Source organism: Loxodonta africana, chromosome 19, assembly GCF_030014295.1.
Source record: "Loxodonta africana isolate mLoxAfr1 chromosome 19, mLoxAfr1.hap2, whole genome shotgun sequence".
NCBI lineage: Eukaryota > Metazoa > Chordata > Mammalia > Proboscidea > Elephantidae > Loxodonta > Loxodonta africana.
In genome coordinates this window covers 18663476-18691338 of record NC_087360.1, presented here as the reverse complement: position 1 = coordinate 18691338, position 27863 = coordinate 18663476, and the positions used below count along the sequence as shown (strand labels likewise).

General features: G+C 46.1%; 1 protein-coding gene across 1 annotated transcript in view; it reads right to left on the bottom strand.

Moving 5' to 3' along the window:
- WSCD2 (WSC domain containing 2) overlaps positions 1–27863 on the bottom strand; it is a 132223-nt gene that overhangs the window by 53394 nt on the left and 50966 nt on the right. The window contains exon 2 of the mRNA XM_023559442.2: positions 13463–14389. Coding sequence (XP_023415210.2) covers positions 13463–13841 — 379 coding nt within the window. The 5' untranslated portion in view covers positions 13842–14389. The remainder of the gene's footprint in view (positions 1–13462; positions 14390–27863) is intronic.

The following is a 27863-nucleotide window of genomic DNA, read 5'->3' as shown; positions in this document are numbered from 1 at the left end:
GTCTCCACCTCCCAGCACAGGGCTGGGCACACAGTAGGTGCTCAATAAATAGAGAATGAATGAATGGAATTGAGGATCCCATATTTTAAGAAAGAGACACCATAGCTCAGCGGTTAAGAAAAAGGGTTTTGGAATCAGCGGAATTGGGTTGGACTCTGCTCTGCCTCTTAGCAACTGTGTGACCTTGGCCAAGTCATTTAACCAGGGCTTCAAACCAGCTCGAACCAGTTCAGTCACAGCTGATGAAGCAAAACAGGGATAGACCAGAATTTGTACAATGTGGGTGCCTGGAATGATAACTGGAACACGGAAAATTACAGGTCAAAGCCCTGGAATGGGAGCCTCGGAAGAGGCGCAGTAAGCCCTTTCAGGAGCCTGATGCAGGAGATTGGATTCCTGCCAGAACTGAGGAGAGTGATACACATTCAAGTGGTGTGGTCTGCCACCATCTTTGTGTGAGGCGTCACTGTTTCCCACCCTGCCAGTCAGGAGAGTTTGTTATTATGCAACACACACACACTTCCCTTGTTTTCTAAGAGGGAAATTAAGCTTCTAGCAGGGCATCGACCGTAATTTTTCCCATTCCGTTATCGTTCCAGGCCCTCACATTTTGCAAATTCAGTTCCGTCCTGTTTTCACTTCATGGGCCATGACTGAACCAGGAAGAACTGGTTCGAAGCTCTGCATTTAGCTTCTCTGAGCCTCCATTTCCTCATCTGTGAAATGGGGCTCATTAGTTCCTACCCGATGTGAGGCTGAAAGTGGAATACGGAGACAGAGCTCCTGACACAGAGCTCAGTCACCAGCAATGACTGCACCTTTTGCCGGAGGAGCTGGGGAGGAAGGCGCCCCTGCTGTCCCTTCCAAACTGCAGACTAAGTCTCCCCACATCCTCCATCATGCCCGGCCCACACGCCAGCTCACCCTGTAATCCAGGGGAAACAGAAACAGCACAGGCTTTGAAATCAAACTGGGTGTGGCTCCTGGCTCTGCCTCAGACTAGCTGTGGGACCTTGGGCAAACCACATCCCATATCTGCACCTGTTTACTCCTACAAAATTAACCAAAAAACCCAAACCAAACCCGGTGCCATTGAGTCAATTCCGACTCATAGCAACCCTATAAGACAAAGTAGAACTGCCCCATAGAGTTTCCAGGGAGTGCCTGGTGGATTCAAACTGCCAACCTTTTGGTTAGCAGCCGTAGCACTTAACCACTATACCACCAGGTTTCCCTGCAAAATTAGGAGTTGATAATAAGAGCAGGCAAGTATTAAGTGCTTACTGCATGCCAGACTTCTGTGTACTAAGAAGGGGGATACCATAGTGGGTAAAGCTGAGGTGTGAGACTCAAACCACCCTTCCTACAGCTGGATAACCTTGGGCAAGTTACTAAGCTCTCTGTGCCTCAGTTTCCTCCCCTGTAAGAGGAAGTTCAGGATCCCTGGTGGTACGAACAGTCAAGCACTCCAATTGCTAACCAAAAAGACTGGCTGTTCAAACGCACCCAGTGGCTCCCCAGAATAAAGACCTGGCGATCTGCTTCCGTAAAGATTACAGCCAAGAAAACCCTATGGGGCAGTTCTACTCTGATACATGGGGTCACTCTGAGTCCTCGGTGGCACCTAACAACAAGATGGAGTTAACAGCAGTATCCCCCTCATTGGATTGCTATGAAGATGATATGATAGAACAGTGCCTGGCACTTAGAGAGTACACGATTGACTTATCTTGTGTCATCTCCCATCACTGTGGACATCTGAGTTCAAGTACTTTTTATCTCCATGAGTAAAATGGGCTCAGAGAGGTAGGGACCTGCCCAGGGCTGCACAGCCAGGAAGCTGCAGAACTGGGATTCGAACGCTGACTTGGCTGCCCAAAGCACAGGCTCTCACAGGGCTGGCACGTTTTAGGTGCTTGCTCCAGGCTTCTTGTCCAGTCCCAGCCCAGCCTGGGTGCAGCTTCCTCTCCTCCCCCTCCTGGCCCGTGATGGGCCCTGAATCCTTTACAGCCTGAGTCCCACATCACAGCATCAAGGAGAGCCCTCGCTGGTGTCAGAGAAAACCAAATGTGTTTAGCGTCAAGTCAGCACTGCGTCTCGTTTTTATTAGCACTAATCTGGTATGTTGTCTTTCCTTGCTGAACTCTGAATAAGTTAATCAAGGACAGGCTAGATTTGTGTTTCTTAATAACTCCGCCTGATTCCACAGGCTGCCTGCTGAGAGCCCTGGGCTCAGGCTTCTTTCTTATTTTTTATTCCTTCTCCTTCTACATGTTAGAAAATATATAAGATTTCCCAGGGTGGGGAGTGGTATGGTAAAGAAGAAAGCTCACAAGATTTGGATGGATTTAAACAGACCCGGCTTTCTGGCTTTAAGCCTCAGTTCCTCTATTTGCTATCTGTGTAAACTGGGGCAGGTGGCTTCTCACTGAGTCTCAGTTTACCATCTGGGAAATGGGATAACAACAGTCCCAGACTTACTGAGTTGTGTGAAAATTAAACGAGTTAGTGAAGTACTTAAAACACGGTCTAGTAAATAACGCTCATTCAGTAAATACCAGCTATTATTATTTTTATTATTATTATTATTATTACTAGGAGTCCCTGGGTGGTGTAAGTGATTCACATGCTTGGCTGCTAACTGAAAGGTTGGAAGTTTGAGTCTACCCAGAGGTGCCTCATGAGAAAGGCCTGGCAATCTACTTCCAAAAAATAAGCCATTGAAAATCCCACGGAGCACAGTTCTACTCTGACATACAGAGGGCATCATGAGTCAGAGTCAACTCGCTGACAACCTGTTTTTAAATTATTATTACTATTAGTAATAAGAAGGAGCCCTGGTGGCACAGCGGTTAAGTGCTCAGCTGCTAACCAAAAGGTTGGCAGTTTGAACCCCCCAGCCGCTCTGCAGGAGGAAGATGTGGCAGTCTGTGTCTGTAAAGACCACAGCCTTGGAAGCCCTATGGGGCGGTTCTACTCTGTCCCATAGGGTTGCTATGAGTCAGAATCAACTCGATGCCACACAACAACAACAACAACTCATAATAAGAGCAAATATTAAGTGACCTATTACTAAGTTTTCTTATTAAGTGCCAGGAAATGAGATAAACATGTTACATATATCATCTCATTCATATGACATAGGAAAAGCAACTAGTTAACAGTGGTTGGCATGAAGTAAGTGTCCTAGAAATGGCAATAATTATTGTTAGTAGTGACGGCAGGATTTAATTCTCACAAAAAATGGGCGATGTTGTTGTATGGATCAAGGATTTCATATTCTATCAGGGGACCCGGACCAGCACAGGCCATTACCGTTGCTATAAGGACCATGACAGCGAGCGCAGGGGAGGGGCATTTGATCAAGCCTGGAGTGGTTCAGGGACAATTTTTTTTTTAAATGTACTTTAGGTGAAGGTTTAGAGAACTAGTTTCTCATTAAACAGTTAGTACACATATTGTTTTATGACGCTGGTTAACAACCCCACGACATGTCAACACTCTCCCTTCTCAACCTTGGGTTCCCTATTACCAGCTTTCCTGTCCCCTCTTGCCTTCTCGCGTCCTTGCCCCTGGGCTGGTGTGCCCCTTTAGTCTTGTTTTGTTTTATGGTTCTGTCTAATCTTTGGGTGAAGGGGGAGCCTCAGGACTGACTTCATCACTGAACTAAAAGGGTGTCTGGGGGCCATACTCTCGGGGTGTCTCCAGTCTCTGTCACACCAGTAAGTCTCGCCTTTTTTTGTTCTACATTTTTTCTCCAGCTCTGTCTGGGACCCTCGATGGTAACCCCTGTGAGAGCAGTCAGGAGTAGTAGCCGGGCACCATCTAGCTGTGCTGGATTCAGTCTGGTGGAGATTGTGGTAGACGCGGTCCTTTGGACTAATCTTTCCCTTGTATGTTTAGTTTTCTTCATTCTCCCTTGCTCCCGAAGAGGTGACCTCAGACACTACTTGCCAAAGTAGAATGCAGAACATATTCTTTATAAACTGTTATGCCACTTGAGCTAGATGTTCCCTGAGACCATGGTCCCCACAGCCCTCAGCCCAGCAATTCAGTCCCTCAGGGAGTTTGGATTTGTCTGTGGAGCTTCCATGACCTTGCCTTGTACAAGCTGTGCTGGCCTCCCCAGTACTGTACACTGTCTTACTTTTCACTAAAGTTACCACTATCTGTTGTCTACGTAGTGTTTTCTCATCCCCACCCCTGCCCTCCTCGTAACCATCAAAAATTATTTCTTTTTGTGTGTCAATCTTTTCCTGAGTTTTTACAGTAGTGGTCTCATACAATATTTGTCCTATTGTGACTGATTTATTTCACTCAACATAATGCCCCCCAGGTTCATCCATGTCATGAGATGCTTCACAGATTCATCATTGTTCCTTATTGTTATGTAAAACTCCACTGTGTGTATGTACCACAGTTTGTCTCTTCATTCATCTGTTCATGGGCATCTAGGTTGTTTCCATCTTTTTGCTATTGTGAACAATTCTGCAATGAACATGGGTCTATGTCTATTCGTGTGACAACCTTATTTCTCTAGGATATACTCCCAGGAGTGGAATTGATGGATCATATGGTATTTCTATTTCTAGCTTTCCAAGGAAGCGCCATATCGTTTTCCAAAATGGTTGTATCATTTTGCATTCCCACCAGCAGTCCATAAGAGTTCCGTTCTCCCCAAAGCCTCTCCGACATTTGTTATTTCCTGTTTTTTTGATTCATGCCAGTAATGCTGGGGTGAGATGGTATCTCATTGTGGTTTTGATTTGCATTTCTCTAATGGCTAGAGAGACTATTTCCTCATGTGTCTGTTGGCTGTGTGAATGTCTTCTTTGGTGAAGTGTTTGTTCATTTCCTTTGCCCATTTTTTAATTGGATTATTTGTCTTTTTGTTGTAGAGGTATCGGATTTTCCTGTAGATTTTAGAGTTTAGACCTTTGCCTGATTTGTAATAGCCAAAATTTTTTTCCCAGTCCATAGGTTCTCTTTTTACTCTTTTGGTGAATTCGTTTGATGAGCATAAGTGTTTAATTTTTAGAAGATCCCAGTTATCTAGCTTATCTTCTGGAGTTTGTATGTTGTTAGTTATGGTTTGTATCTTGTTAATGCCGTGTATTAGGGCCTCTAGTGTTGATCCTATACTTTCTTCCATGAACTTTATAGTTTTTGGTTTTATATTTAGGTCTTTGATCCATTTTGAATTAGTTTTTGTGTATAGTATGAGGTACGGGTCCTGTTTCATTTTTTTGCAGATGGACATCCAATTTTGCCAGCACCATTTGTTAGAAAGACTGTCTTTTCCCCATTTGATGGACTTTGGGCCCTTGTCGAAGATCAGATGACCACAGATAGATAGATTTACATCTGGATTCTCAATTCTGTTCCATTGGTCAATGTAGCTGTCCTTGTACCAGTACCAGGCTGTTTTGACTATCGTAGCTGTACAGTAGGTTCTGAGGTCAGGTAGTGCAAAGTCCTCCTACTTTCTTCTTCTTCTTCAGTAGTGCTTTACTTATCCAAGGCTTCTTCCCTTTCCATATAAAGTTAACGATTAGTTTTTCCATCTCTTTAAAGAATGTTGTTGGTATTTGGATCAGGATTGCACTGTATTCAAAAATTGCTTTGAGTAGAATTGTCATTTTCACAATGTTGAGTCTATTTATCCATGAGTAGGATATGTCTGGAAACCCTGGTGGTGTAGTGGTTAAGTGCTACGGCTGCTAACCGAAAGGTCTGCAGTTCGAATCCGCCAGGCGCTCCTTGGAAACTCTACGGGGCAGTTCTACTCTGTCTTATAGGATCGCTACGAGTCAGAACCGACTCGACGGCAGTGGGTTTGGTTTGGTTTTGGGTTATGGTATGTTTTTCCATTTATGTAGGTCTCTTCTGGTTTCTTGCAGTAGTGTTTTGTAGTTTTCTTTGTATAGGTCTTTTACATCCCTGGTTAGATTTATTTGTAAGTTTTTTTTTTTTTTAGAGGCTATTATAAATGGTATTGTTTTCCTGGTTTCCTTTTCATCAGTCTCTTTATTGGTGTATAGGAATCCAACTGATTTTTGTATGTTTCTCTTATATCCTGCTACTCTGCTGAATCTTTCTATTAGTTCCAATAGTTTTCTCGTGAAGTCTTTTGGGTTTTCTATGCATAGTATCATATCATCCACCAATAGGGACAGTTTTACTTCTTCCTTACCAATTTGGATGTCTTTTATTTCTTTTTCTGCCTTATTGCTCTAGCTAGAACTTGCAGCACAATGTTAAACAGGAGTGGTGATAAAGGGCATCCTTGTCTGGTTCTGTTCTCAAGGAGAATGTTTTCTGCATTAAGAATGATGTTGGCTGTTGGTTTTGTATTAAAAAAACAAACCAAACCCAGTGCCATCAAGTCGATTCCGGCTCATAGCGACCCTACAGGACAGAGTAGAACTGCCCTGTAGAGTTTCCAAGGAGCGCCTGGCAGACCCTTTGGTTAGCAGCTGTAGGACTGATCCAAATACCAATACCAGCTGTAGGACTTAACCACTATGCCACCAGGGTTTCCCAAAACCAAACCTGTTGCCATCGAGTCGATTCCAACTCATAGAGACCCTACAGGACAAAGTACAACTGCCCCATGGGGTTTCCAAGGAGCACCTGGTGGATTTGAACTGCCAACCTTTTGGTTAGCTGCCGTAGCTCTTAACCACTACGCCACTAAGGTTTTTTAGTACATGCCCTTTATTATGTTGAGAAATTTCCCTTCTATATCTATTTTGAGAGTTTTTATCAGGAATGGGTGTTGGACTTTGTTGGATATCTTTTCCGCGTCGATTGGGATGATTCCATGAATCCTTTCCTTCCTTTTATTTATGTGATGGATTATGTTGATTGATTTTCTAAGCTTGCACCATCCTTGCATACCTGGTATGAATCCTACTTGGTCATGGTGTATTTTTTTTTTTTTTTTAATATGATGCTGAATTCTATTGGCTGGAATTTTGGCGACTATATTCATGAGAGATATTGGTCTGTAATTTCTCTCTTTTTTTTTTTTGTCTAGTTTTGGTATCAGGGTTATGCTGGCTTTGTGAAATGAATTCAGAAGTATTGCTTCCTTTTCCATGTTCTGAAATAGTCTGAGGAGTACTGGTATAGTTCTTCTCTGAATGTTCGGTGGAATTCTCCAGTGAAGCCATCTGGGCCAGGGCTTTTTCTGTTGGGAGTTTTTTAAATTACCTCTTCGATCTCTTCTCTTGTTATGGGTCTGTTCAGATTTTCAATATCATTTTGTATTAGTTTGGGTAGGCAGTGTATTTCTAGAAAGTTGCCTATTTTCTCTAGGTTTTCAAATTTGTTGGAGTACAGTTTTTCATAATACTCTGCTATCCTTTTTTATTTCAGTTGGGTCTGTTATAATGTCCCCATTTCATTTTCTTATTTGGGTTATTTGTGTCCTCTCCTGTTTTTCTTTTGTCAGTTTGGCCAGTAGTTTGTTGATTTGTTGATCCTTTCAAAGAACAAACTTCTGGTTTTGTTGATTCTTTCTATTGTTTTTCTATTCTCTATTTCATTTATTTCTTCTCTAATCTTTATTATTTCCTTTCTTCTGGTGGCTGTGGACTTCTTGCTGTTCTCTATTTGTTTGAGTTGTGTAGCTAATGCTTTGATTTTATCCCTTTCTTCTTTTTTGATGTGTACATCTGTTGCTATAAATTGACCTCTGAGGACTGCCCTCACTGTGTCCCAAAGATATTGGTATGATGTGTTTTCATTCTCATTTGGTTCTAGGAATTTTTTTATTCCATCTCTGATTTCTTCTATTACCAGTGGTTTTTAACCAAAAAAAAAAAAAAACACCAAACCTGTTGCCATCGAGTCAATTCTGACCCACAGCAACCCTACAGGACAGAGCAGAACTGCCCCATAGAGCTTCCAACCCATAGCAACCCTACAGGACAGAGCAGAACTGCCCCATAGAGCTTCCAAGGAGTGCCTGGTGGATTCAAACTGCCGACCTTTTGGTTAGCAGCTGTAGCTCTCAACCACTATGCCACCAGGGTTTCCATAGTGGTTTTTAAGCAGGGTGTTACTCAGTTTCCTTGATCTTCCTGTTGTTAATTTCTACCTTGATAGTGTTGTGGTTGGAGAAGATACTTTGTATTATCTCAATGTTTTGGATTTTATTGAGGGTTGCTCTGTGGCCTAAGATGTGGTCTATTCTGGAGAATGTTCCATGTGCTTTGGAAAAGGATGTGTACTTTGCAGCTGTTGGATGGAGTGTTCTATATACGTCTATGAGGTCAAGTTGGCTGTTTGTGCCCTTTAGCTATTCTTTATCTTTGTTGAGTTTCTTTCTAGATGTTCTGTCCTTTACCGAGAGTGGCGTGTTGAAGTCTCCTATCCTGGAACTGGCAATTTCTCTTTTCAGTGCTGTTAGAGTTGGTTTTATGCATTTTGGAGCCCTGTCATTGGATGTGTTGATGTTTATTATGGTTATGTCCTCATGATGGATCATCCCTTTAATCATTATATAGTACCCTTCTTTGTCTTTTATGGTGGATTTTGTTTTAAAGTCTATTTTATCTGAGATTACTATTGCCACTCCTGCTGTTTTTCGGTAGCTGTTTGCTTGATATATTTTTTTCCATCCTTTGATTTTTAATAAATTTACATCTTTGTTTCTAAGGTCTGTCTCTTGTAGACAGCATATTGATGGACCTTTTCTTTTTTTTAATTCATTCTGTCACTCTCTGTCTCTTTATGGGTGCATTTAGGCCATTTATATTCAGTGTAATTATTGATAGGTGTGAGTTTATTGCTGTCATTTCGTAGTGCTTTTGTGTGTGTGTGTGTGTGCAGTGCTGACGTTTTCTTCGTTCCTCTTACTCTGCTGTGCTGAATTCCTTTTGTTTGTGGGTTTTTTTTTCCATTTCTTTTGTTTTTGTAGATTTTGTTTTTACAGAGACTTTAAGTTTTTCTTCTTTATTTTGATGAATAGGTTTGTTAACTTTTTTTGTGGTTACTTTGGAATTTACCCGTATCTTCTTAGGTTTGAACCAGTCTATTATTACTTGGTACCACCTTGCCTTCATCTCCATTAGAAAGTTCTATACCTACACCGTTTATTCCCTCTTTTATTATTCTGATGTTGTTGTCATTTACAGATTAATGTCTCTGGCTCCCTGTTGTAATTCTTCTGGTTTTGGATAGTCCTTGAGAGTTCATTTCTTAGGTTGGCATCTCACCTGTACAATCTTGCATCCTAGATTCAGGCTGTGGTCTGATGTTGTTTGTTCTCAAACTGAAGGACTCCAATAATTCTTGTAAATTTGGTTTGGTTCTTACATATTCCCTTAATTTCTGTTTATCTGGAAATGTCCTAATTTTACCTTCATATTTCAGTGAGAGTTTTGCAGTATATATATATATATTTTTTATTATTCTTGGTTGGCAATTTTTTTCTTTCAAGGTTTTATATATGTCATTCCATTGCCTTCTTGCCTGCACGGTTTCTGCCGAATAATCAGAGCTTAGTCTTATCGTTTCCCCTCTGTAACTTTTCGTTTTTCTCAAGCTGCTCTCAGGATTCTTTCGTTGTCATTGGTCTTAGTGAACATGATTATGATATGCCTTGGTGATTTTCTTTAGGGGTCTATCCTACATAGGGTTCGTTGAGCTTCTTGGATGGTCAGTTTTTCATCTTTCATGATATTAGGGAAGTTTTCTGTCAGCAATTTTTCAATGTTCCTCTTTGTGTTTTCCGTTTTTTCCCCGTTCTGGAACTCTGATCACTCGCAAATTTTTGCTTCTGATTCTATCCCACATAATTCTCAGGTTGTCATCATTTTTCTTTGTTCTTTTTTCTGATTTTTTCCTCGAATTTGTACCAAGTGTTTGTCTTCAATTTTGCTGATCCTGTCTTGTATTGTTTCAAAACTGCTTCTTAGCCCTTCTATGACCCAGTCCCTTTCTGAAAGCTTGCTGTTTATCTTCTGAAATCTTGTGTTTATCTTGTTGTTTTTGTATGATTTCTAGCTGTGAATTTATTTTGGCATTTTGTTCCTGTATTATTTTCCTGGTCTTTTTTTTTTTTTTTTTTTTGTCTTTATTTTCCATGAATTTTTCTGCCTTTTCCATGAATTTGTCTACTTTTTCTTCATTTTTGTCTACTTTTTGCTTCAACTCTTGGATAGCTCTGAATATTAGAGATTTCAGGGACAATTTCCTGGAGGTGAGCTAAGGGGACCTGGAGAAGAGTGGACTGACCATATGAAGGCACTCCAGGCAGAGGGATGATCATTCATTCATTATTCGCCCAATCATCCATCCATTCAACACATAACTACTAAGCACCATCTTTGTCCCAGGTGCTGAGGGAACAGAGGTGAACAGGACAGGCAACATCCCTCTCTCACTCATGGGGCTGACAGTCTAGGGGGGGAGGCAGGTCACCGATATGGAAGCAAACGTGTAAATGAGGTGCTTTCAGATGGTGATAACTTCTCTGATGAAAATAAAACTGGACAATGTGGTTGTGACCAGGTAGGAGGTGGGGGTACTGTTGTTAGGACAGTTTAGGAAGGCATCTATGTGAAGGCAAGGTTTGACTTGAGACTCGAAGGGAGGAAGGTAGCCATGCAAAGATCTGGGGGAAGAGCATCCCAGATGGAAGAGATGGCATAGACAATGATCCCAAGGTGGGAATGGGCTTGGTGTGTTCAACGAACAGCAAGAAGAAGGGACAGGGTATTATTATAAGATGGGGTTGAAGAGGTGGGCCATGGTAGGAAGTTTGGAATTTGTCCAGTGCATGATGAGAAGCATATACAAAGGTGAAGGCTTGTGACAAACCTGGGCTTCTTCAAAATACCAGATGGAGTCTGGAGTGGCTGGGCAGAGACAGGCCTTCATGAATGGAGAAGGTGGAGACGGAAACCACATCATGATTTCCCCTCAATACTTCCAGCCCACCTGTGCCTACAAGATGGACTCCCTCCCCCAGATAGACTCAACGAGCATTTTCCATCATCCCCAAGAAGCTGCTCCATGCCAGGCATTGTGCTAGGAGCTTTCATGACCGTTGTCTCATTGAACTTGCAGTAGCAGCCTGAGAGGGACGGATCATTGCCCCCACTTTACAGATGACAACACTGAGGCTTGAGAAGTCGAAGCCACTTATCTGGACCACACAGATAGTTGAGGTGGAGCTGGAATACGAATCCAAGACACCCAATCTGTTCCGCCACCTCTCACCTTCTCCTTCACCTCCCTATGAACATTAGGTTCTCAAAGAGGCAGAATTATAGAAAATTCCTCAGTGGGGAGGTAGGGTTCTCTAAACTGCTCCCCAGCCAGGAGATTGGGTGGGGCTGGGGTAGGGGAATGTGCTCCCCAGGGCAAGTCTGTTAATCCCACTTCCCTGCATGGTGAGAGAAGGGGTTTTCCATGAGCTGAATCACAGTGAGAGTGTGATATGTGGCAGGGAACACGAAGGCAAGCGAGGTTTTCCTTCCGTCCTGATTGGGCGCTTTATTCTCTCAAACCATCTGGCCAGGCTTCCCAAAATGTCCATTCATGTTAATCTCATGAATTGCAGGGGTTGCAGGTTCTTCCCCAGTATGCTGGTCAGATGGGCAGATGTCAGCAGATGCTGGGAGAGTCGTAGAGAAAACTGAGAGTTTGGGCCAGACAGATCTGGATCTGAACTCCAGCACTGCCACCTACCAGCTGTGTGGCCTTGGGCCAGTGTCTTCACCTCTTCATGCCTCAGTTTCCACATTTGTTAACTGGGCATAGAATCACGTTCTTTGTTCAAGCCCATGAAGTTATAGTGAAAATCAAATGATGTAAGGTACCCACAAAGAAAAGTCCCTCTGGACTATGAAAAGTTAAGAAAATATGCCCAGGGCAAGGATGTCCCCCAAGAACTATCACCAAGGGCTCCAGCATGGTAGAAGGAGAGGTAGTGTAGTGAGCAGAAGCTCTTCCACTTACCTTGGGCTATTATGTAGCTTCTTGGTGCTCAGTTTCCTCATCTTTAAAATGGGAATAGTATTAGTACACACCACACAGAATTGTTGTGAGAAGTAAATAATTCAATACATATGAAGTGCTTAGAACACCCTGGCATATCGCAAGTGCTCAATAAATGCTGTTTTTATTTTCACATATATTTAACAAAAAACAAAAAGAGGCTGGGGGAGAGGCTCAGACTTTGAACTTTGACAGATACAGGGTTCAAATCCCAGCTTGGCTGTTTAAAACTGTGTGACCTTTGCTAAGTTACTTAATGTCTCTGAGCTTCAATTTTCTCACCTGTGAAATGGGGGTGGTATATGATAGTAAGTACCTATGAAAACCTGGTACTGGATGGCTAATTTACATTATATTGTATTCTTTATATTTGTTGTGTGCTGTCAAGTTGGCTCTGATTCATGGCAACCCTATATGACAGAGTAGAACTCCTTCATTGGGTTTCCTAGGCTAAAATCTTTACTGCAGGAGGTCACCAGCAGCTGGGTAGGTTCGAACCACTGATCTTTTGGTTAGCAGCTGAGCACTTAACCATTATGCCACCAGAGATCCTTAATACTATACTATGCTACACTATACTAATACTATACTACGCTGTACTAATACTACACTATACTAATACTATACTATGCTGTGCTAATACTATACTACACTATGCTAATACTATACTATGCTGTACTAATACTACACTATACTAATACTAAACTATGCTGTACTAATACACTATACCATACTACGCTGTACTAATACTACACTATACTAATACTACACAACACTATACTAATACTATACTATGCTGTACTCATACTACACTAAAACACTATACTAATACTATACTACGCTGTACTAATACTAATGCTATACTATGCTGTACTAATACTACACTATACTAATTCTACACTACACTATGCTAATACTATACTATGCTGTACTAATACTACACTATACTATACTAATACTATACTATGCTGTACTAATACTACACTACACTATACTAATACTATGGTAAAAAAAAGTGCGCTGTACTAATACTACACTACACTATACTATATTACACTACACTATCCTATGCTAATATTATGACATACCATACCATATCATACCATCCCATACTATACTATACTATGTTGTTAGCTGCTGTCGAGTCAGCTCCCGACTCATGGGGAACCCATGTGTTGCAGACTAGAACTGCCCCATGTGGTTTTCTTGACAGAAATCTTTATGGAAACAGATTGCCAAACCTTTCTTCCATGAAGCCTCTGGGTGGGTTCGAACTGCTACCAGTTAGCAGCCCATTGCAAACCACATGCACCACCCAGGCTTACTATACTATTCTGTACTATTACTGCTACTACTACTATTACTATACCATACCATATCATATCCTATCATACCATATCATGCTATATTATTATTGTTCCCTCCATCCCCAGATGCTCATCCCTCTTACCTCGCTCTTCTTCCTTCTCCCGGACAACCCTCCCCTTGAGGGCTCGGCTCCAGGCTCCACCATAGTCGCCCAGCTTGGCTCTCTCATTCCCGTCCTTGCCCTTGAACCAGGGTCCGTACCTGCGGGTGATGCTCAAGGCTTCGCCTGTGTCCCGGAAGCCTCTGCCCAGGTGCAAGTCCCCCAAGAAAGGCAGCTCGGCACCCTCAGCCGGGGCCCCCACAGCAGGGTTGGCCTGGTTCTGAGAAACAGCAGGCTGGCCCACGAAGCCTGAGTGAAGGAAGACGAGGCTCCCAGCCGTCAGGTAGAGCACCAGGAAGGTAAAGAAGCGCACGGGTTTCCGGCGGAAGTACCGCTGGAATTTGAACCAGAGCTTGGCCATAGCGGGCTCATTCCGGACTGGCTCACTGGGCTTGGCTGGGGGCTGGGGAAGGGGTGGAGAGGGGCTTAGTTTCCCAAGCCTCCCTTAGGGATGGAACCCCTGGGGGTCTTCAGTCTTATCCCCTTTGCAAAGGTGACTGCCAGGACCAGAGAGGGAGGGAAAGCCCAGGCCTTGGCTGAGGCCAAGAGAAGGAGAGAACCTACCACCCTCCCTGAGGTCAAGTTGAGTTTCTGGGCCAAGAAAGGTGTCTGGAGGCTCAGGACACCCTGGAGTGGGTCCCATTTTCCTACATCTTGTTCTTTACTCCACAGACTTTCCAAAGAACTTTGAAAACAGTAATTGGAGGAGAATTCCGAGGGTCACCAGCAGCTGCAGCTTCCTTTTCTTCCTGTTTCAGCTCCTTGGGCCTGTGGGGGCTGCATTACTTCACTGTGGGCCCCGTTTCTGGCCGCGTATCCAGCTGGGGACCAAGCTCGGCATGTCCACCTTGTGGAAACAGAAGCTGGAGGGTTTCCATTCGGTCAAGTCTCAGGGCTCAAGGCTGCCACCTGCAAAACAGCACAGACACAGGCATGAGAAGCCTCATTACTGAAGCACAGAGCTCGAAGGGTTCTTGAGGTGAAGAAAGCAAAGGCAGAGGGTGCGTTAGGAGCAGTGCTAGGAAACCTGTCCTGAATCTTCTAGAACGTGGTACTGTCTTGATCGTTAAACCAAAGTGGGAATGTGGGGACTTTAGTTCTACTAGGCTCTGCTCTTGGTACAAACTTTATCTTGGACAAGTGCAGGTTTTTATGGGCTGGTAGGATAATTTGCTCCACACTTCCTATATAATTGTCAAATATACAATGATTTGTGGGTTACCTTAAGTCCAAAAAGCACTTTCTAGGTATTTGCTGACCCTCGACTTTACCAAACATTATGTTCTCTTCTAGCAAGTAGGTTACCCATAAGGCTGTCATTGACTAATTTTCAGAAGCAGATCACCAGGCCTTTCCTCCTAGTCTGTCTTATCTAGAAGCTCTGCTGAAACCCGTCCACCATGGGTGACCCTGATGGTATTTAGAAATATTGGTGGCATAGCTACAGGTATCATAACAACACTCAGGCCATCAATCACAGCACGACAAAATGACAAGTAAAGGGTCAGCAAAAACAGGGGAAACCCTCACTGAGATGGACTAACACAACAGCTGCGACAACGAGCTCAAACATATCAATGATCGTGAGAATGGCGCAGGACTGGGCAATATTTTGTTCTGGTATGCAAAAGATCGGCATGACTTGAAACCAGCTCAAGGGCAACTAACAGCAACAGGTCTTTGCTGAAGTGCCTGCTGGACCTGACTGAATCTAAAGCAGATCAAATTCATTCATTTTCCCAACAAATATTAAGTGAGCCCCTCTTATGTACCAGGCACTGTCCTAGGCGCTAGAGATAAAGTTCTGAAAGAAGTCACTTCCTTCATGAGGCTTACTTCTAGTGGGAGAGATCAAATCCATAGGCCCTTTCCTCTAAGCCAGGAAGAAAAGGAAAAGGAAGGAAAGTTGGATTATTTAACAACATATCCACCCACTCATTATTTACGGAGTGTCTACTGTGTGCTAGTCTTATGCCAAGCCCTCTACATAAAATGTTCCCAACATTTCCATCTGAGGTAACTACCTCCCCATTTTACAGATGAGGGAACTCAGGTCGCACAGCTGGTAAGTGGTAGAGTTGGGATTTGAACCCAAGCCTGTCTGAAACCCAAACCACAGCTCTTAACCGTTCTTAAAAGGGACTCTTCCCTTTTCCCATGTGGTCTGGCTATCATGTGGGAATTCAGAGACAACCCCCGGAGCAGCTGCCCCATCTGCACCTCCTCTCAATGCCAGCAGTGGCTCACCCTCTACACCAGGGACTCTCAGAGTATGGCATGAGAGCATCTGATTACGATTCTCACCTAGGTGTCTGGTTAAACATGGAGATTCCTCCCCTCTTCAGCCAGAATCTCTTGTTGAAGGGGAAACCTACAGGTGTAACAAGGTGCCCTCAGGTGATGGTAATGAGCACAGAAGGCTGAGAACCCTGCTTGATGAATAAATTTTCAGGACCATCAGCCAGGAGGAAAATAGAATGTAAATTGGAAAACGCCACTCGGCTCATGCTGTTCCACAGTACTACCAGCAGGGGGCTCCATGACAATTTTAGCCAATACATAGGATTCTACCTTTCCCCAACAGATCATCTGAACCATAGAGGCCCCTCCTAACCCAGACAGCAGCATGGGAGTTTACCTGTGGTTCAAGGAGGGCTCTGCCAATCCTATAGGTGCCATTCACTCAGCAGCTAAGTACTGAGATCTACTATGCAAGAGTCTTCGTTCTAGACACTTAGAATAGGTAAGTGGATAAAACAGACAAAAATCCATGCCCTTGTACCGTGAATCCCTCCATCCCTCCAACCCTCCATCCCTCCATCCCTCCAACCCTCCATCCCTCCATCCCTCCAACCCTCCATCCACCCGTCCATCATCCATCCCTCCATCCCTCCATCCACCCATCCATCATCCATCCCTCCATCCCTCCAACCCTCCATCCACCCGTCCATCATCCATCCCTCCATCCACCCATCCATCATCCATCCCTCCATCCCTCCAACCCTCCATCCACCCATCCATCATCCATCCCTCCATCCCTCCAACCCTCCATCCACCCGTCCATCATCCATCCCTCCAACCCTCCATCCACCCATCCATCATCCATCCCTCCATCCCTCCAACCCTCCATCCACCTGTCCATCATCCACCCCTCCATCCCTCCAACCCTCCACCCACCCATCCATCATCCATCCCTCCATCCCTCCATCCACCCGTCCATCATCCATCCCTCCATCCCTCCATCCCTCCATCCACCCGTCCATCATCCATCCCTCCATCCCTCCAACCCTCCATCCACCCATCCATCATCCATCCCTCCAACCCTCCATCCACCCATCCATCATCTATCCCTCCATCCATCCATCTGAACTGTAACAGACCATCTATTCATCCAAACACTCCATCAACTCATTCATCCATTTAGAGAAAAGATTCCTCCATACATTTAAAAAACATGTGCTGAATGCCTATTGTGGGTGTACCTGGGGTGCAGAAACAAATAATTCTGAGAATTCAGTGTCTACTGCTGAAGACAGATGTTTAAAACAATCGCTCTACTAGGTAGCCAGTGATAAATTCTACAGTAGATGTATGTACAATATATAGAACAGCAATTAATATTAACAGCTAATGTTTATTGAGCACTTATTATGTGCCAGGCACAGTTCTAAACACACACATACTCTTACTTAATCTTCATAACAACTCTACGAGGGAGATACTATTATCTGTATCTACTTTAAGGAGGAGGGAAATGAGGATCAGAGACATTAAGTCACTTGTCTGAGGTCACAAAGCTGGGCTGTGCACTCAGGAGCACCTGACTTCACATGGAAAACGAAGGAAAGTTGGATTATTTAGCATCATATTCATTCATTCAGTACTTATTGAGTGCCTCCTATGTGCCCAGCCTTGTGCCAGGCCCTCTACATAAACACCTCCCAACATTCCCGTCAGAGGTAACCATCTCCCCATTTTACAGATGAGGCAGCTCAAGTCACACAGCTGGTAAGTGGTAGAGTTGGGATTTGAACCCGGGAATGTGCAAATCCCGAACCACAGCTCTTAACCACTGCCTTGGGGACTCTGCCCTTTTCCCACATGGTCTGGACATCATTTGGGAATTCAGAGACAGCCCCCAAAGCAGCAGCCCCACCTCCACTGGCTCTCGTTGCCAGTAAAAACCAAAAACCAAACCAGTGCCATCGAGTCGATTCCGACTCATAGCGACCCTATAGGACAGAGTAGAATTGCCCCATAGAGTTTCCAAGGAGCGTCTGGCGGATTTGAACTGCCAACCCTTTGGTTCACAGCCGAAGCACTTAACCACTACGCCCCCAGGGTTTCCCAATTGTTGCCAGTAGTGGCTCACCTTTTATGCTGATATTCCTAACCATGCATCTATCCTGGTCTTACATCCCTTTGAATCTAATAAAAACTAAAGTTATATGCCCAGAAAAGAGCCCTTGCGCGTAAGCTCACAGTCTTTGGCTTACACCATCAAGGGGTTTTTTAGGGAGCACAGAAAAGCAGGAGCCCAGGTGTTATGAGTTGAACTGCGTACCGTGCCAAAAGATATGTTGAAGTCCTAACCCCTAGTACTTGTGAATTTGACCTTTATGGAAATTGGGTCTTTGCAGATGTAATCAGTTAACATTAGATCATACTGAAGTAGGGTGAGCCCTAAGCTAATGTGTAAACCAAAAAACCTGCTGCCAGCAAGTAGTTCCTGACTCATACCTGTTGCCATTGAGTCAATTCCAACTCATAGCGACCCTGTAGGACAGGGCAGAACTGCCCCATAGAGTTTCCAAGGAGTGCCTGGTGGATTCAAACTGCTGACCTTTTGGTTAGCACACGTAGTACTTATTAACCGCTACGCCACCAGGGTTTCCTCCTGACTCATAGCAACCCTACATATAGGACAGAGTAGAACTGCCCCATAAGGTTTTCAAGGGTATAAATCTTTATGGAAGAGACTGCCACATCTTTCTCCCACGGAGTAACTGGTGGGCTCGAACCGCTGACCTTTTGGTTAGGAGCCAAATGCTTCAACCACTGCGCCACCAGGGAGAGATGCACAGAGAGAAGACGGCCTTATGAAGGATGGAGGCAGAGCCTGGAGTTAAGCTTCCACAAGCCAAGGAACGCCTGGGGCTAGGAGGTGAAAGAGACAAGGACAGACCTTTTCCCAGAGCCTTCAGAGACAGCATGGCCCTAAATTTGAATTTCTAGCCTCCAGAACTGTGAGATAATACATATGTATGGTTTTAAGCCACCCAGTCTGTGGTACTTTGTTCCAGAAGCTAACATTAGGGAAACGAGCTTCTGGGGGGAATGAGAGAGAGCTTCCTCCAGGTGGGGGTTTTTGTGCTGGCAGGTCTTGCAAAAGGAGTCCCAGTTCTCTGGGGGGAAGAAGCAGCAGAGTGCATTCGCAGGAGAAGGAACAGTACACACCAAGGTCAGGCCACTGGGGTGGAGGGGACGGAGGATCTTGGGACACGGTGAGGACACAGCTGAAGCAGTAGGCAGGGCCCAGACCGTGGGGAGCCCTGAACGCCAAGCTCAGGGATCTGGGCTTTGTTCTAACGGCTGCTGAAGTCTCACAGTCACGCTGAGACTTTAGAAAGACCACTGTCTTAAAAGATAAAATCAAACTTGCTGTCACCGAGTCTGACTCATAGCAACCTGTAGGGTTTTCCTGGCTGTAAGCTTTATGGAAGCAGTTTGCCAGGCCTTTCCTCCATGGAGCGGCTACGTGAGTTCGAACTTTGACCTTTAGGTTAGCAACTGATCACAAACTGCTTGCGCCACTCAAGAACTTACACCACTCTCGTAGCAGCTTGCAAACCTCCAGGTAGTGGGCAGTGCCCCATGGTGTTCTGTGCAGATCACACAGAAGCCAGATGTTTCTGCAGCTGGACCCAGGTAATAACAAGCCAGTAGCCCTCATGGAAAGACCAGGGGGACACCCAGTCCTTCCAGAGGCTTCCAGGCAAGATCATGGGCTTTGGAGACAGACTGACATGGGTCAAATCCTGCCTCTTCCACCAGCTGCATGACTTCAGCAAGACACCTCATTGAGACTCAGGATCCTTGCCTATAAAATAGGCATAAGAAACTTGTTGCTGTTGTTAGGTGCCGTCGAGTCGGTTCTGACTCATAGCGACCCTGTGCACAACAGAACGAAAACACACAATTGTTGCTATGCTTGAGCCCACTGTTGCACCCACTGTGTCAATCCATCTTGTTGAGGGTCTTCCTCTTTTTCACTGACCCTCAACTTTACCAAGCACGATATCCTTCTCCAGGGACCGGTCCCTCCTGATAACATGTCCAAAATCTGAGAGACAAAGTCTCACCATCCTCACTTCTAAGGAGCTTTCCGGCTGTACTTCTTCCAAGACAGATTAAAAATAAACGACTCCCCTGAAAAATATTGCTTGGAGGATTGAGTTGAAAATTTTAAGAAGAGTGTCTGACGCATCGTAGGCGCTCAAGGAGAGCTCCCCTCTGCCTCCCCTCCCTGAGCACACGGAACAGCCTCTGATGCCATTCGTCACACAGCACATCTGCTCCCGGGGAGATGGCAGGTATTTGGGCTGTTGTGCCTTTCTGAGGCTATTTCTGGGACTAGTCCTTTTTTTTTTTTTGCTGTTCTGTTCCGTTCTCGTTCTTTTATATTTCAACACGTCTTCTCTCTCTAAGTGGGTGCCAAATGGGTTTAAGAGGATAATGAGCTCACGAGAAGCTGGCAGGGAATAAAAAAGACAGACATTGGGGGCGTGGGGAGTAAATGGTGGCCACCACGCGATAAGGGACTGTCAGGCACGGGGCCCCACTTTCCAGCTCTCCTTCCTCCCAGGCAGGGAGGTGCTGACCCGAGCCACCCACACTACCCTGCCAGTGCTGAGAGGGAGGGTGGGGCTCGTCTGTAGGAAAGACCCCCTGGAATGTGAACCCTGTAGGGGTAGGATGTGTCTGCTCTGTCACTGCTTTATCCCCAGCAGCTGGCACACAGTAGGTCCTTCAGGAACACTAGTGGGAGGAAGGAGCAGGGAGAGTCACGGCAAGGGGCCTCCCCCCAGGGCTTAAACCTACTACCAAGGCTTCAGCCCATAAAATGTGACTTCCTCAGAGAACTGTAAACTCAGGGCTCTGGGAAGGTAGCATCTTGGGGTCCTCTGCTCTCTCTGGGTGGTCCTGGGGCTCAGGGGTGCCTGCTCGGCCACAGTCCCACCACCCAAGGGAACCCCCAGACTTCTCTCCTCCAATGCCAGTCATTCTGTCTCTCTCCTCCTCTCTCCTTCTCTTCTTTCCCCTCTCCTTTGCCTGCTTCTCTCCCTCCCTCTCTCTCCTTTGTCTCTCCATCCCTCCTTCATCTCTCCCTCTTCCTCTCCATCTCTCTATCTCCATCTCTTCCTCTCTATCTCTCTCTCTCCCTCTCTCCATGTAGCTCTCTAGCTCTCTTTGCCATTCTTTCTGTGCTCTCTCCAGACAGAAATTCTGCCCCAAAGGGAATGAGGAATTGAAGGACTAGTGATGGTTTGTTGAGCACCTACTATATGCCAGACCCTGAGCTTAAACTAGTTCTCCCATAGCCCTCCCAACACCCTGTGAGGGGGGCTGGGTGATTCTACTCATTCATAGGCCGTCTATCTACAGCTTGGAGGCCGTGTTGACTTTCTGCAAGCCCTGTCACCTCTGAGACTCTACTGCTCATTATATGTTTGGGGACCAAATCGCACTAACATCTTCACCTGTAACTTAAGGTGTATGGCCTGGCAGATCCCTTTGCCTCTCTGAGCTGTAGTTTTCTCTCTATAAAATGGGCCAGTCTTAGAATCTCCCTCACCAGGCAGAGGGGGACCTGATGAGATAATGCACAGGGCCGGAGTCAGTGGCATCGTCACGTCAATGCTCTTCAGTTTACATGAGACTCTCTGAGCCTCAGTTTCCCCATCTATCCTGCCACCCTCCCAGGGTTAGCATGACTTCCGTCAGGGATGGGACTGAGAGGTCCCTGTGCAGGAATGGCAGCATTTGCCATTCGTGTTTCCAGCCAGAGCCTCAAAATGTCTAAATACAGCCTATTTTTAGCACCAGAATGAACCTCTGGTATCTAGCTGCCAAGAAAAAGACTGTCAGGGCAGAGCTGCCCCGCGGGAAGGAGAAGAAGGAAGCACAGCCAGCCCGTGCTCCCTCCCCTGGGAGTGGCCACAGTGATCCCTGCTTCCAGGTTCCCAGAGGCCAGCAGGTCAGGACGGAAGCCCATGGGGCAGGCATAGCCCGAGAGGCTGGGCAGTGGGCTGCCGCCCTCCACAGCCCCCAGAGCCTGTCTTGGAGGGTCAGGGTAGGCCCTGCTCGCTCCAACTACCCAATCTTGCCCGAGAAATAGCTGCTGAGAAACCAGGTTCATGAAGGTTTGGTTTCTTCACAGTTCTGGGGGTTTCTGAGAAACTGGGGAGCCCAGGTCAGATGGGCACTTTCAGTCTTGACCAAATAACAAAAATACCAGAAGTCACTAGTATTTGTTGAGCACTTTTCTACTCTGTGTCAGGCACTGTGCTGAGCATCTTATTCCCCACCAAAAGGTTGGAGGTTCAAGTCCACCCAGAGGTGCCCCAGAAGAAAGGTCTAGTGACCTACTGCCAAAAAAAATTAGCCACTGAAAACCCTACGGAGCACAGTTCTACTCTGATGCATACGGGAGTCTCCATGAGTTGGAATCAATTCAACGTCAACTGGATTTTTTTCTTTCTTTTCATGAAGAATATCTTTGTACAAATGCCTGGAAGGCAATATAGGACTTCTCAACAATGGTAAGAGGTAAGGAAGCAAAGGCTCATAGAGATTAAGTGACTTTGCCCAACCACACAGGTAGGAATAAGGAGAGCATAAATTCAAGTCCAAAGCTATCTGAATCTCAACGCCGTGAGGGAATTACCTTGATGCGATCGTAGACACCAAGTCCACTACCATGCCAGCCAGCCCCCTCTCTCAATCACTACACCTCCCAGTTGGGTCCTAGCCTCGACAGAAAGGTCCTTCCCAAGCTTGGAGACAAGGAATACCGTCCCTGGAACACTTCCTCTCCAGACAGATGGACCCCATACTCCTCTAATCAAAGATCCTTCTCACCCTTCTTGCTCCTGCACCAGCCATTTGGCAAGTGAAAGGCCTGTGAACACAGTCTGAGAAATGGCACTACAAATGCTGGCCTCGTGGCTCTCCCCATGGTCTTTAGGAATACAGAAATTTATTAACCCAACTAAGCCTGGGGAAGGCTCTTCCATCCCAAATAGCATGTGGACCTCATGTCTTCCACTCATGGGTGTACCATCCTTTAATGATCCCGTTGCCTACCGATGGACGTATGGGTTGTTTCTGGTTTCTTACCACTCTACAAAGCTACAGTGGGCACCCCTGCACATACACTGTATTCGAGTTACCACAAACCGCACTTACGACCATCGTTTTTTTTTGCACATCTTATCGTTATTAATTTTATCACATACAATCTTGCAGCCCATAATCTCCTTATGTTATCATTCTCAGGTGTTCACACACTGATGTTCAGTTTTACAATTTACCGTTCAAAACGCTGTCGTAGAGCAGGCTATGGCCTGGTCTATGATGAAGTCAACGTCGGGAGTCGTAATGGATAGAAAGTTGGGTGATGTCCAGCTCTAACAACAGGACACGTGAACTGTGGACACGACTGACAGCCACAGCCATTCCGACTTCAACTTCGTTGTTAGGATACTGATGCTGACTTCATTTTAGACCAGGCCTCTAGTATGATCGTATTCAGTGTTTCGTAATACAAGAAGCATCGATTGTTAATTTGAAATGAGGTATTCGACTTACGTCAGAACCGACTTATGACAGTCGTTGGAACAGAACCCCGCCGTAAATTGAGGACTACCTGTCCGTACTTCCTGGGTCCAAAAAGTGGGATTACTGGGTCAAAGATGGTGCACGTTCGTGTGTGTCCGCACAGGGGAGCCTTGATTCAGCTCCTCACCTCGGCATGTGCTGCCTTCTGCACACACACCCCCGCCTCCTGGGAAAAATCCCCTCGTCCCCACACTTCCTTCCTTCAGTCCCAGGACGAGGCCTCACCCGCCACCACCTGGCACTCACAGCTCACCACTTCCATTCATCTTCCCCAAAATTCAAGAAAATAAATGGGAAGGCAAAGTGTCATTAGCTTAATGGCCTTTAACACCCAGCCATCTGCCATGATGTAATTAAATAAAAAAACCACAGGGAGCATATGGTGCCCATTATAAATAAATATTAAAATTTTGTTTCCCTGGGTAATGAGTCCAGAGCCTCTTGCTCCACGGGCAAACTTTATGACCATCTTCCCTTGTTGCGGGGAATCAGGCTGGGCCACAGAGAGTGGGAATGGCCCGGGGAGGAGACCTGGAAGGGTTCATATCTAACACCAGACATTCCTGCATTTGAACCTGCCTCAGCCACACGTGATTGAGACTCAGTTTTCTCACCTGCAAAATGGGAACAATCCAACCTGCCCCACAGGGAAGACATGAGGATTGAACAGGCTACTATGTTTAAATACAAACCAAGGCTGTTGCCATCAAGTCGATTCTGACTCACAGCAACCCTCTAGGACGGACTAAAACTTCCCCATAGGGTCTCCAAGGCTGTAATCTTTACGGAAGCAGACTGCCACATCTTTCTCCTGTAGAGCGCCTGGCGGGCTTCCTTTTGGTTAGCAGCCAAATGTTTAACCACTGCACGACCAGGACGCCTTAAAATACATAGCATCATAGTAATGGCATGAACGAATGCTTACTGAGCACCTACTGAGTCAGACCGTGCTCTAGATACTAACTTGTTTAATCCTGACAACAACCCTATGAGAAAGGTCCCATTTCTGCAGATGAGAAAACTGAGGTTCAGAGAAGTTAAGTCACCTGCTCGAGGTCACACAGCTAGGAACTGGGAGAGCAGGGTTTGAACCCAGGCAGTCTGACTCCAGAGCCTGCTAAGCCTGAAACAACAGTTTCTCAATGAGTGGTCATTCCCTGCTCAACTTTGGCCAACTGGGGAAAAAAAATTTCCCCCTTCTCCTAACAATGCCATTTACCCCTATTTCATTTCAGAAAAACATGAAGATGTAACATGCTGCTGCGATGACTGGTGACCACTCAAGATGGGTGAGGAAAGTACATCTTTGGTGGCCCCATCTACCGTATGATCCCACCCCTGCTCATGAGGTAGGCCCAGCGGCCATGTTTATCACATAACCCCACCTGCTGACATTGCCAGTGGACCACCGGTGGACTCAGTTCTGAGGCTGGTCAATCAATTCTAACCCTCCTGGAATACAGAGTTGGGATTTCAGATATTTGGTCTCTGTGGGTCAAGCAGACTAAGGATTTACAATCTCGGGAGCCGCCACCACACGCCCACGGAAAGAGCAAGGGTTAGTACGTAGAGAGAAGAAGGCAGATAAACAGAGAGGGAGATTTTGAGACAGAGGAGCTGAGAAATCCTTAGGTTCCTGACCTTTGGAAGGCCAACTGCAACCTTCCAAGTTTATTAAAAACAAAAACAACAATAACCAGTAGCCATAAAGTCAATTCCACCTTGTGGCGACTCCATGGGTTACAGAGTAGAACTGCTCCATAGGGTTTTCTTAGCTGTAATCTTTACGGACGCAGATCGAGAGGTCTTTCTCCCACGGTGCCACTGAGCGGATCCAAACCACCAACCTTTAGCTTAGTTGTTGTTGTTAGGTGCCATCGAGTCCGTTCTGACTCTAGCTGAGCCCAAACCGTTTGTGTCACCCAGCGACCCTACACCAGTTCTGATCCAGCCGACTCTGGCTCGGTGACCCCGTGTGTGTCAGAGCAGAGCTGTGCTCCACAGCGTTTTCAACGGCTGATTTTTCAGAAGTAGATCACCAGGCACCTCTGGGTGGACTCGAACCCCCAGTCCTTTGGTTAGCAATGACCACACTGTTTGCACACCACTTTACCAAAAGCCAAACCAAACCCATGGCCATCGAGTCGATTCCAACTCACAGCAACCCTATAGGACAGAGTAGAACTGCCCCACAGGGTTTCCAAGGCTCTAACTCTTCATGGGAAAGGACTGCCCACATCTTTCTCCTATAGAGCAGCTGGTGGGTTCCAACCTTTTGGTTTGCAGCCGAGCACTTAACCACTGCACCACCAGGGCTTCTCTTGCATCTCTATAGACAGTTAAATGAGAAATTTGGGGTACTTTTCTCACCAGGGTGCTGGGCCCACAGCAAGGGCTCAGTAAGTGTTAACTGTGGATAGACATATACCTGAAAAAGCAGGAACCCCCTGGGACAAATGCTGAAGAACCACCCAAACTCTGAGCTAGGGGAAGGGGCTGAGCTGCAGGAAGGCAAGGGGAAGCAGAGAGAGCTGACAGCTCCCCCTTGCCTGGGCTTCTGTGAAAGGGCCAAGGCGCAGGTCCCCCTCCTCTGGTCTTCCCTGCCAGGCAGCTGGCAGCCCTTCTCTGAGCCCAGATGAAGTTCCTACCCCAGAGGGAATTCTAAAGGAAGGCCTGAAGCCCTGTCATTAAGCCATCTGGAGTCGTCTTCTCCTCCAGGAGCGGCTGTGTCCTGGGTCAATTAGTGCACATTTGCACAGGGTTCCTTAATACGTCGCTAATTGTCTGGGGGAGATAATGATGGCTCTGCCGGTTCTGGGCAGAAAGTTTACCCACAGGGGCAGACCTGCAGGGGATGGCGGGGAACAGAGAGGGGAGGTCAGGGGAAGAGAGGGAGGGAAGGGGGGGAGAGGGGAGGGAGGGAAGGGGACGAGAAGGGAGAGAGAGAAGGGGAGGGAAGAAGAGAAGGGGAGGGAAGGGAGGAGATGGAAGGAGAGGGGAGGAAAGGGGAGAGGAGGGAAGGGGAAGAGAGGGGAGCAAGTGAGGGGAGTGAGGAGATGGAAGGGGATGGAAGGGGATGGGAGAGGAGAGGAAGGAAGGGGACGTGAGGAAGTAGAGTAAAGCAGAAAAGGTCCCTGGGTGGCACAAATGGTTTGCACTGCTAATCTAAAGGTTGGCAGTTCAAACTCCTCCCCCACGGTACTGCGAAGAAAGGCCTGGTGATCTGCTCCCATTAAAATTACAGCCAAGAAAACCCTATGGAGCAGTTCTGCTCTGTAACACATGGGATCCCCGTGAGTCAGAATAGACTCAACAGCAGTTAACAACAATAACAGGGTAGAGTAGACCCATGCACTGTGAAGATCAGTATTATTAATATTATATAAGTGTCATTTTGGAACCCTGGTGGTGAAGTGGTTAAGAGCTCAGGGTGCTAACCAAAAGGCAGCCGTTCAAATCCACCAGCCGCTCCTTGGAAACACTATGGAGCAGTTCTACTCCGTCCTATAGGGTCACTATGAATGCAGCAGTTCTACTCCGTCCTATAGGGTCACTATGAATCAGAATCGGCTCAACAGTACACGACAACAACAGGAAGTATTATTTTATGATCTTTTTGCTTGATTCGGGTGTACTGGATCGCTATGAGAAATGTATGTCTCACCGTGGGCCCATTACAATACTTGGAAGCTGAGTGATGGAGAATCATGGGGAGAGCTGGGTGAGATAGGATGGTCACAGAGGAGACCATTGAGAAGAAGACAGTTGAGCTGAGACCTGAAGAAGGAGAAGGAGGCAGCCCTGGGAGGAGCTGGGGCAAGAATGTTCTAGGCAGATGCAACAGCACGCAAAGACTCAGGGTGGGAAAGGGCCAGCCTGACTCCAGGAGCTGGGCGGGGCTGGGTGGGGAGCAGAGTGAAGAGATGGGGCTTGTGGATTCTGCTCACAGATGTCCCTAAATTGCAGTGCCACTGCCCCTGTTCCCTAAAATGCACAATGACAGGCTGGAAGAGACCCCCAGGGACCCTTCCTGCCCCACTGTCTCGGTGGTTCTCTGAGGCTGATCTGGGATCAAGAAATGTTTGTTGCTTCGCAGAGGTGAGGGCTGGGCCCTTGGTCAGGGTTAGTGGTGGGCCTAGAATTCCTTTCTGGGTGGGGCTTAGGGGCACCCTCTGCCTGGAACGGCAGGTGCAGGCTGCAAAGGATGCAGACAGCTTCGATGAGTAGAGAGAATGTGTGTCACCTACGTCAGGGGCTGGCAAACTACAATCTCTGGGCCCAGCCTGTTTTTGTACAGCCCTTGAGCTAAGAATGGTTTTTATATTTTTAAAGGTTGGGAAGAAGGAGGAGGAACAGAAACAATGGAGACTGCAGTGGCCCTGCAAAGCCTAAAATATTTACTAGCTGGCCCTTTACAGAAAGAGTTTGCCGACTCCTGATCTTTTACCAGCAACAAATACTGGTGATGGAGATTATGGGGTGG